A 12,140-nucleotide genomic window follows, 5' to 3' on the forward strand; every position below is an offset into this window, starting at 1 on the left:
AGGTAAAACTCAAGAAAATGGCACTGTAAAGGTTTATACCTGTTTTTTTAAAAATTTTTTTAAATAGTTAACACGAAAAAGTGCATTTTATTATGAAATTCATAAAAAAAACAGGAATAGGCAAATTTTTCTGTGAATAATGGGGGTACGTATATGTTCCAGAGAAATCCATGAATACTTGAATTTGCAAATCCAGAGTCTGCGAATACGGGGATTCACTGTATAATATATACATATACATATACATATACAATATATAAATATATATATATATATATATATATATATATATATAATTTCTCAATTATCCATTTTAATAGAGCCAAGGCCCTGTGGGATATGGGCAAAATTCAGATAAGTTTAAGTAAAAACTTCTACAGGTGTAAAACAGCAACTCTGTACCCTTACTCCCCTTACCTTGTCAAAACTGCAAAACTATATAAGCAGGCCCTCAATAATTTGCTTATAAGCAATAATCACACTTCAAACTAAAAAATTTCTGCAGATGGTAATTAGCTATCTTATTTTACAATATCTGTAACAAAATATACAGTATATAAATAAAACATGAAAAAATCAACCCCTCCCTTTTTCTCTCTCTCATAAATGACACTGTTTGGTAGGTAGGTAGCCTACCTGTGTTTACCCACAGCATACCATACTTTTATCACCATGAATGTATTTTCATATCATATAGTTAATGTCTTATCAGTTGTAGCTATATTGTATTTTGTTTCATTTGTTTTACTTTTAATTTGATAAATTTGCTTTTTTTTATTCACGATCATTTTCCGTTTTATTGAAATGAATTAATTCCTGACTTCACCTCATAATATTATGGAAGGTTTACTTGTACTCCTGTGTGTGTGTGCATGCGTGTTTACGTCTGCATGTGGCATTTCATCAATGTCGACAAAACCATTTAGCTTTTTTTTTGTTTTTAGACTGACATGAACCACAACAGTACATTAAAGAATACTGCAGCACTGTTGATATTATATTTCATCTTCAATATTAATGCTCACATTTATGGTAAATATTAATGAAAAAGATTTATAATGCAAATTTCCTCATGAATATTGTCATAGACGCTGGCAACACATTGAGCTATATATCTATAACCATAGGGGTGTGTGTATGTGTCATCCATCCACACACACACACACACACACACACAAGGGGAATTTTATTGCGTTTTTGTCTTTCATGCAGAGAGCATTATGACAAAACATATAATGAGACAATACAATGAAAAATAAAATAAGAATACCATCAAATAAAAATAAGAAAGGGGAAGGTGTCTGAATGTTATACCCTTTAACATATGCGGCATCATTCATCTTGTCTCTGTCTCTGTCTCTCTCTCTCTCTCTCTCTCTCTCTTTTCTTTTCGCATTATGCTTGATTATTTAATCACAAGTTATAGTACAGTAATATTTTTCTATAAAATGTGAAAAAAAGCATAAATATAAAAAACATGAAACAAAGTTCTAACAAAAAGAAATGGCTGCCTACCTATCTCCACCCATCCCACACTGCATTCCCACCCCATTCTCAGCAGGGGAAACTCCTTCATCAGTCACCCACCTTCCAAAACAATGCTTTCTGGGTGAATCTTCTGTAAACACTCTTATTTCCACTCCCCTCCCATGGTGGCCAGCTTTCTAACCCCTTTCACCTTGAAACTTTTCCTAGCCTCCCACACCCCCTACACCACTTGTCAGTCTGTTTAGGAGTACTAGCAGTGTTACCAACATTTCCTTAGCCCACACAATATTGACAACCATCAGATAAATTATTTTTTTCAAAATTCTGAAATATATAGTATGCAAATCTTTGGTCCACGGTGTCTGGTTGCGTCTAGACTCTTTCAGAGTTTCTGGGATTCAGTTTTTGATCATAATATCCTTCATACACAAAAGAAAACACATTACCTTCCTTCAAGTCACAGTTATCAATCACACAACTAATGTCTTGAGATGGTTCAATCGTAAGAAAATCTGAATAACATCTTTTAGCTGTTGCCTCTAAATCTCCTAAAATCATGTCACACCATTACATAGGCTTAGGTATACCACAAATAATTAAACTAGATGTGTATGCCCACATTGGGGTGGGGTGCATTTTCATAATGGAATGGGTAACAGTGCTGAATGGAGAGTTTTCTGGCATAATTTCATGTTTTGAGAGATACTGATTTTTTTCCCCCTTAAAATCTAGCTTTGAATTTGGTTGATCATTCCCAACTGAAGAAACTGCACATTTAGGAAAATAATGCCAAAATTGTTCAAAAGACACAAATATACCAATAATAAAATAATCAAATGTAACAATAAAACAATCCACTTCTAGACTGGAGCAAATTGCTATAGCAAACTCTTTTACTAGGAGTGTAACAAGAGATGAAAAATAAAATGTGACAAATTAAAAGATCCTAAAAACTGTACTTTAGTAATACTACCTAGTAAAGCATTATATTAATATATGACTAGGCTACTAGAATAACAAATGTTTAAAGGTGTATTCATCACTGGTAACTGTTGTCATACCTAAAAAAAAAAAAAAAAAAAACACTCAGATGGAACAAAAGGTTATAGGGTAATGGCTATAGAATATATGAAAAATTCAATGTAACAAATATGGCAACTTATAGCTATGTAAACAATTTCTTCACATCTGTGAGGTAGGAACGTAGCTTAATGATAAAATATTTACCGGGTAACAATGTGTAAAATATATTAAACTCTGTTAAACTGCTGCATGCTAATGTAAACAAATACCAAACGGCACCAATAATACTGCATGAATGGCGTGTTACGTGGTAATCACAACAGTTAATCTAGGCGTCATTCCGCGGTAAAGTAGACTATGCAGTTGACGTTTTCCTACGTTATTTTACTTACTGAACAAGAATTTAAAGTAATATTTATTCGGACGACAGTAATTAACTCCCAGGGGCCAGTACTAAACCCTGCGAAATACATTGGACGTCCCAATCCCTAGTGGATTTCGTATCCGCGGTTACCTTCCTTGCAGTCCGTGCGGAACTATTCTCTAGAATTACCCTGAAGGAAACGTAACCGCAAATACGACACCCACTAGGGATTGGGGTGTCCAATGTATTTCGCCGTGTTTAGTACTGGCTCCTGGGGGTTAATTACAATCGTCCAAATAAATATTACTTTAAATTCTTGTTCAGTAAGTAAAATAACGTAGGAAAACGTCAACTGTCATAGTCTACTTTACCGCGGAATGACGGCTTAGAATTGCCTTAAATTTAAATAATGATTATGACAGAAAGACTTACCGTTAGATGAAATTTCGTTGGAAAGATTGATGTAACTTTCCCACTTTGAACTTCCACTTAGTAAACAAAAAACAAGAAGTTTTCTATGAATGCAACGCCAATAAGAAAATGGATAAATATAATAAAAATAAATAAAAGACTTCATAAATAGTTACAATTCGTTCGTAATTATCTAATAACCCCCATAAATTGAAAACAAAAATTAACTATTGGTCTGTTACGACCCTACTATTAGAAGTTACGTTTTATTGAACATAAGGTTAATAACATAACTTACTAGGAAACATTCTCCCAAACTTGGAGCATATGGTAACTTTTCAAATTCAGGAAAAGTCTGGAACATGGATCTAAATCATACACTACTACAAATAGGCTAAGGCAAAACTAAGTTGGGTAAAAGGAACAGACTAATATAGTTAATACTGCTATTTTTAACATTTTGCCATATTTATTATATTACTAAAAGTAATTGTAACATAACACTGCTTCATTAAGCATATGCAAAAAGGATTTGTTTCACATTTAGTCATTCTTACAAGCAATGATGTGGAATGATACTGCCACAGTATCTGGACAGCACCAACATCTGTAATGTACAATACATCATCTTAACAGTTTCGTAATTCAGTTGGATAGCCTATACCTAGGTAGGCTGGCCTACACAATAATGATTAACCTACCAATAGGCTTTTCTGCCACAATTCTAGGCCCTTGATTGTGCAAGAATCGTGAAAAATAACTATTTTAATATACCATTTCCAAAACAGTTTACAACCCATGTGTCTGAAAACCAGGTATAGTACTTACCTAAAAGGCTCCTGAAATTATATTTAACTTCCACGAAACCGAAAAATTGCAACCAGAAGGAAATTTTTCTCAACACTACAGTACCATGTTGGTCATGTGGATGGAAACAAATGAGAAGAAATCCGGCATTATGTGAAGTCTCAAATTTTTTACCACATCTTAACTATTGTTAGATTACGAAGGCTGCAGTGGTTACCAAAGCAAGAAAGGTCCCACTATGACACGCGGTTGGTAGCTTGGTACTACACTCGCCTTGAAACTTCAAATAGGAACCAACTGCGACATCCATCATCATATCTGTGATATAGTTGCATAATCAGTTGCTCAAGTTCTAACCACTTAGTCCTCATTAGAATCATTGCTCTCTTATTTTGGACCTTCTCCCTCTGTTTCCCCTCGCCCAAGAAAATTTTACTACTTAGTTGCATTGCTGTATCTATTTTCTAAATCGTACTTGCTTCCAAGGACAAGGTAGGCTAGTCTTTCTTGTGATTTTGTCAGGAGCAGATTTCACTCACCCGGGGGATTAACTGATTAACTCAACTCTGGTCACTTTTGTGTGAGAGAAATTGCGCTACTGCATTCAGAAAATGGCACTGCAGAATTTATATGAGGACATTCACTTGGTCTTACATTGCATCATACAAATACTAGTAGAATTAATGCTAGTTCAATAAACATTCGAAATAAAGAATTGAGATGGCAGGCAATAAATATAAAGTTTTGTAAATATCTTTACAAATGTCATTTAATATCTGTGGCTTATGTGCCGTTCTCGAACACGAGACTCAACCGTAAAAAAAGCTATTTTATATTTTGATAAAAGGCTGAGCTAAACGGAACTTTCATAGATCACCACTTGTATAACTTTTCTTTTCTTAGGCTCAGGGCGTAGTGGCTCCGTATCCAAGATGTCAAGGAATGCAGAATCTCCGTTCTCATTGGTGGAATTCAAGTGTTCTCTTAGTAACTCCGCTATCCTCGCGTCGTTCTTGAGTTTTGGGTCCAGTCTCGTGAGGCTTTCCAACTTGCTCAGCTGAATGGCACTCCTCAGCTCCTGCAACAAAGTATTTAGGGGACCTTGGTTATTGAAATTGAGGTGTACTACTCGAGAATATTAATACTTTTTCTATCCTTTGAATACGATGGAAAGGACAACCGCCATCCAAAACTCATATGATAAAGAAATAAAACTGTCCATAAATATATGCAGTACAAGTTCTTTTGAGAGAGAGAGAGAGAGAGAGAGAGAGAGAGAGAGAGAGAGAGAGAGAGAGATTTTGACTTTGATCCTATAATATGACGAAAGGTTTATGATTGTCACATTAGGTAAATTTATTTTAATTTGTACCTAACATTAATAGTGAACGAAAAAAATATGGTACTTACAGCAGATGAAACTAAAACATTATCAGCCATTTTATGAAATATCTTGTATTTATTTCATGGAAATCTTGACCTGTTCCTGTTACTACAATACCCAATGTATTCTAGACGCCTTAGATATATTTAGTTCTGTGTATAGGTACAATCTGGTAAAGTTTGAACAAAAGGGACCGCTTTAAACCAGTTCTGCCCCGCTAGCAAACCTTACAGCTAACAATTCATCAAAAAACTTATAATTTTCAAGTTATTTGCCAATTGTTTTTCAGTCTTTACATAAGCTAAGCCACGAGTTGCGTGACAACGAGCAAGCAAGCGCCCGAGAAAATTAGGATACAAATCCACGTTCAGTAATTATAGTCATGCAAGAAGTTAATTCTAATTAATGCACAAAGCACAACGCACAACGCTATTGATTCTGCATTTTGATAATTCATGCTTTCCACCTAAGTTGCGTTTTAATGTTGCTCACAAAAGTTATGTCTCTCGGTTACTTAGGTAATAATTAGAATAAATATACCTTTTTCTTGTATTAGCTTATGAATACTTCCTTAAAATCACGGAAAATCTTTCAAAGTTCTTCATCTCAACGTGGCGATATAAGGCATAGGCGTACTAAAGGCTACTGCACTGCATACTGCCTTTTACTTATGATTCGTTTCCTTGGGACTCTTCCCCGCTACCTGTCCAACATATTTTACTTCACCTTCCTCAGATTTCTGGGTCCTGATTCAGTGGGTCCTGATCCTGACAAAATTCTCTGGCTGAACTCTGTAAGAGTCTAGAAACAATCGTCATTTTGCGGTCACGAAATTTGTCGCGAGAAAAGTTTGGTCAGAACCTTCAATAGAATACGCTACGATGCGTAGCAGTTTTCTTTCTGGAACTAATTCAGATCCCTGGGATGTACCTTCGTCTAAAGTTGGATTATTTGTTCATATTATACTTTTAAGTTTTTTCTTTTAATCCCACAGAACAAAGTTCACTTTTAACAGAGCGCATTTTTCTTTGCCTTTATTCAGCATGACTTACTCTTAAATCCTTCATAAGGTGGACGTCAATATTGAGATCGCCAGCCTGCTCGCCGATGCGCCTCAGGTGATCTGCCAGTGGTCCTGACAATTCTCCAAGTCTACCACTCAGTTCCTGTTGATAAAAATGGAAATATAGTATAAAAATGTGTTTTGTATATGCGTATACCTCTCTCTATTTCTTACACACACACATTCTTTCTCTAAGAATACGATAAAAAATTAATATCTAAAGTTGTTTATGAAGATCTCAGCCACAGGTAGTGTGTACATCTTCATAGAATGGTCCAAATTTGTTATGCCTTGATTTTTAGAAATTCGAATTATATAGTAATAACTGATCTGGTTATAAGTTAGTTTAATCCCTGATCTTTATGTAATTTTAATGATGATGAAGGAACGTCACACACTTAGAAAATTAATCTTCTTATCGACAATATTCTCATATTATTGGAACCAAATCTGAGCTATAAAATTAAGCTGAAGAACACCTGCAATAACAAATAAATGAATTCATGGTTTTTGAAGCGGATTCACGGATATAGGAGCTTAGAAGATGAACTCTACCGGGGTATGATGGCATCACAGCAAAGATGATTTTATCTGAAACTGAGTGACACCTCGTATAGAAGCTAGACCGTTTTGTAGAATATAGAATAAGGACACATAGACCGATGATAGGAAAATGAAAGTCAGCGAAGGTACCAAAGAAAGGAGACGCTGATTGAATGTGAAAACTGAAGAAGCACTGCCCTTACACTGCTTGGATGGTGGAAAGAATTGATGAAATGCTTACGGATTAACTATAGCTGGTTCACTTGGTAGATTCTAGGATGAGCCGTATGCTTACGAGACGTTTGTTTGGCGGCCGCTGATTGGCTGGCACCGGGAGGTAGGCAGCTCCCTGCTAATCAGCGCCCGCCAAACAAATGTCTCGTAGGGATAGGGCTCACCCAAGAATCTACCTTAAGTGAATCAGTTATAGTTGCTGTTAGGAAAGGCAGAAATCAAACAGATCAAATAGTTGTGTTGAGATATATAGCGCAGCACGGTTTGGAATCTAAAAGGCCACTTCTGATAGCTTTTGTTGATTACGTGAAGGCACGTGACAGCATCCAAAGACCAATATTATGGAAAGTCTTGCGTCACAGTAAAGTCTTCTCGAGCGAATTTGCAGTAAAAAAAAATTAGATGCTACAGGGTAATCTTATGCCACCTTTGTTGTTTGTAATTCAAATAGATTTTTTTAAAGGAAATGGTCGGAGATGGATAAGGTTCAGATTGGAGTAACGACAGAAAACTGACGGAATTTACAAAGCGCAGACAATGCAAGTTTATCAGGAAAAAACGCGAGACTGACAAAGCTTGTTTGCAAGAATGCATCACATATCTAGAGAAATTGTACTCAAGATAAATATAAGAAAAACAAGGCAAAAACTATAGAGTTTGCACGAAGAGATGCAGACCATTAGACAGCTAAAATATAAGATGAAATCTTTGAAATCTTGGAGATGGATCCAGTGAAAGACTAGAATTAAAAAAAAACCAATGAAGCAATGGGCAGGCTGAATGAGATATGGAAATCAAACAGACTGTGGAACTGCTTATGGAAATACGATTATATTAGTCATGCCATCGTGGAATGACAATGAAACGATGTCTAAAAGGTGTTGTTGATTTCAGAATGAAGCCTTAAGAAGAATAATGACAGGATAGTTAGAAATTACAGATGTGCCATTTGCAAACGAGATAATGATGATAGGAAGATGGAGATAGCTTTGACGTGTCCTTCGCACTATCCTCGGGTTCTTAGAACTGCAAGTGATAGTGTTAGCCGGGCCATTGTGGGTACCAGAAGGCTTAGAAGACCTAGACCTACTTGGATAAAAAAGGCAACTTTAGATGTGGGCATTTGTGCAGAGAGAGAGAGAGAGAGAGAGAGAGAGAGAGAGAGAGAGAGAGAGAGAGAGAGATCTACGAATTTTGAGCTGACTTACCTTCATGTGTTGCCAACTTTCAGCGTATTGCCTCCTCACAAGTTCAATGATAGTGGAGGTCAATGCTAGGCCTATGAGGATGTACAGTATCTTAAACCTAGCACAAATAACGTTAAATTGATTGTTATTTTTTTGTCAGGTAAAACGCCAAAGACACAGGTATAGCCTCACGAACTTTACTATAGTAGACTCACATCAACCGTGCATCTGATGTCTAGGCCCGTCCCTTACGACTCTCCTGATTGGCTGTTGGTAAGCCAATCACAGGGCTGGAAACTCAAGTCTCTATCGAGAATTCACATAGGCAGGATGTGTGTTCCACCTTTCCTGAGGGATACTTTTGAAAGACGTATTCCTCAGGAGAGGTGGAACATACATCCTGTCTATGTGAACTCTCTCGAGAGACTGAGAGTTTCCAGCCCTTTGATTGGCTCATCAACTGCCAATCAAGAGCGTCGTAAGGAACCGGCCTAGACATCAGCTGCACGGGTGATGTGAATCGACCATAGCCAAGTCCCGAATATAACAAGGGATTTATTGATTCAAAAACAATTAATAACCACGTCATTTTTACACGGAGTACTCATCGATTAATGAAATATTTTACCTGGCACGAGGTCACCTAGGCCTATGGTCGTCATGGTGATGAAGCAGAAGTAAAAGGCTTCGAAGAAAGTCCAATCCTCCCACAAGATGAAAATGACGCCACCTATGGCCATGTAAACCAGCAACACACAACTGCGCCCAGGACTATGAGTCCGCGGAATTGCTGTTCTCCAGGAGACTTCATCTGCCGGTCAGGTTTAAGAGCTTCCTTTGAACAAAGATTGAAAGGCGGTGCAGGCTATATTTGAAAGACTGTTATGGTAAGTAGCTAACGCGAAGAGGATGTCTGATACCACGTGAGCACCTTCGACTGTTTTTCAGGAACGATGGACGTTCTTGAAGGGGCTAATCTCGTTATCAAGAGAAACTGGTTCTGCATCTCTTTTCTCAACCAAAATTTCTAAACACAGAACAAATATTCAAAGGGAGTTAAATTTGTCTTTATACAAAACCAACCAACATGGAGCATACCTCAGTCAAGGTTTATCAAGCACTGACACCTCTTAAAAAGAGCCATCTCAAAGACGGGTCAACTGATCTTGATCATTCTTGACAATATACAGACCTCGATTAGATGAGATTTCAGGAGAAATGACCTCCGAGCTTAAGATGGTTTACGTGGCAACTAATAATATGTCACTTTATAACTGCAAGTTCTATAAAATGCTGCTCTGTTCTTGAGATATTCGCCCCCGTAGGGAATGGTGCCGCCGTCAGTGCACCTCATGCGGTACACTGCAGGCATTTATTTAAGGTTCTTAAAAGCGAACCTTCGGCCTCTAGCTGCAACCACTTCCGTCACTTTTACTGTACCTCCTTCCATATTCTGTTTCTTCCACCTTACTTTCCACCCTCTCCTAACAACTAGTTCATAGTGCAACTGAAAGGTTTTCCTCCTGTTACGCCTTTCAAACCTTATACTGTCAATTACCGGTTCAGCGCAGAATGACCTCATAGGTCCCAGTGCTAGGCCTTTGACCTAAATTCTACTTATATTTAATTCAATTCAATTTAATTGAGATAGTCATTAATGCATCCACACACATATATATATATATACACACACACACACACACACATATATATATATATATATATATATATATATATATATATATATATATATATATATATATATATATATATATATATATATATATAACACATACACATACACACACACACACACACACACACACACACACACACACACAATATATATATATATATATATATATATATATATATATATATATATATATATATATATATATAATACGAAGGTGAAAATAAGACTTCATCAACTTCGCTAGAAATGGTAAGGAGGAGGAATCAAAAAGTATAAAACCAAACGAACCTTTAAAAGAAAAATCACCCTTTAAACAATGTCTGCTGAATTATGGGGGTTTAATTTACGCACTCTATTGCATAATGAATATATGGAATTTAGACCAAAGGCCAAGCACTAGGACCTATGAGGCCATTCAGCGCTGAAACGGAAACTGACATAAAAAGGGCTGACAGGTGTAACAGGAAGAAAACCTCAAAGCAGTTTCACTATGAAGCAATTGTTAGGAGGGTGGAAAGTCAGATGCAAGAAAGAGAATATGAAAGGAGGTACAGTAAAAGAAACGAAAGGGGTTGCAGTTAGGGGCCGAGGGCACGCTGCAAAGAACATTAAGTAATGCCTACAGTGCACCGCATGAGGTGCACTGACGGCACTACCCGCATAAAAAAACGGTTTGCTGACTAAAATGAACCAAAAGTTGATGGTCCTTTTATTGAATTAACAAAACTATGTATCCTTTTAAATTATCTAATGATATCCTATTATCGATGTTCAGACAGACAGGGTAAACGTGCAATATAGTTTCTGCATTTTCAATGGTGGCGCTAAACGTATGAAAATGACAGATTTTTGTTGTTCGCATAGTTCCATATAAAGACACGATACGTTATTTTTCTTGTTATTAAAAGTAAAGTGGATTTTTTTCTCGATAAATGGAGCTCTCTTATGCCCTATCTCAGTCGTACGTGAACATGAAAGAGTTAGGACATAAAAATACAATATTTTATACATATTTTTCTTGATATTAATAGTAGTGGATTTTCTTCAATGAATGTAGCTCTCTTATGCCCTTTCTCGTACGTGAACACGAGAGACTTAGGACATTAAAATACAATATTTTATACGTTATTTTTCTTTTTATTATAGTAAAGAGGATTTTTTTTCGATAAATGGAGCTCTCTTATCCCCTATCTCAGTCGTACGTGAGCATGAAAGAGTTAGGACATTAAAAATACGATATTATCGATACGTTACTTTTCTTGATATTAAAAGTAAAGTGGGTTTTTTTCCTCGATAAATGGAGGTCTCTTATGCCCCATCTCAGTCGTACGTGAGAGTGAAAGAGTTAGGACATTACAATACGATATTTTATACGTTCTGACAGAACTAGGCCGTAAACAAACAACAGACAGACCAATGAAACGCAATTCTCTCTCATCTTCCAAACTCAACTCTTCACATACGTCTACTTGCTATGGGACCGTCCCTACGGCTCATCTCATTCCCAACCTAAGGGATTCGTAGGCTGCTTCTCTCCCATCTGTTCAGGAAAAACAATTTCAGCAAACAAGGATGGGACACGACAACGCTCGACTGGCTTCGGTGCGAAAGGAGGCCATAAACGCCACCGAATGTCTGGAGCTTGGAGCCTGGAGCTCCTTCGTCAGAAAGCGGGACAACTAGAGGGAGTCTTTGAAATGGCGTTCGAGTCTCGCGTAAAAAAAAAGTTTACTTGTTACCGTGGTGTACTGTCCATTCCAACTTTGTAGTTTGTTCAGACTTTATCTCCATCTTTACTTGGATGGTTTCTGTTCTTATTTTCCTTGCAGTTGCTACTGTTGCATTTATTCCATGCTTCATCGAAGATTAGTATTGGATGTTGAATTGAAACCCTTGATCTGGTGACTGAATAGTCCTTTTCTCATTGTTCGTTATACGGA

The 12,140-nt window shown here is 36.8% G+C and overlaps 1 protein-coding gene across 1 annotated transcript in view; it reads right to left on the reverse strand.

Moving 5' to 3' along the window:
• Window positions 1-3,216: 3,216 nt before the first annotated feature.
• Window positions 3,217-12,140, reverse strand: part of LOC135213012 (TWiK family of potassium channels protein 7-like) — a 61,546-nt gene continuing 52,622 nt past the window's right edge. The window contains 5 exon segments of the mRNA XM_064246790.1: window positions 3,217-5,171; window positions 6,530-6,643; window positions 8,526-8,648; window positions 9,128-9,258; window positions 9,261-9,315. Coding sequence (XP_064102860.1) covers window positions 4,947-5,171; window positions 6,530-6,643; window positions 8,526-8,648; window positions 9,128-9,258; window positions 9,261-9,315 — 648 coding nt within the window. The 3' untranslated portion in view covers window positions 3,217-4,946.

Source organism: Macrobrachium nipponense, chromosome 42 (genome assembly GCF_015104395.2).
Source record: "Macrobrachium nipponense isolate FS-2020 chromosome 42, ASM1510439v2, whole genome shotgun sequence".
Taxonomy (NCBI): domain Eukaryota; kingdom Metazoa; phylum Arthropoda; class Malacostraca; order Decapoda; family Palaemonidae; genus Macrobrachium; species Macrobrachium nipponense.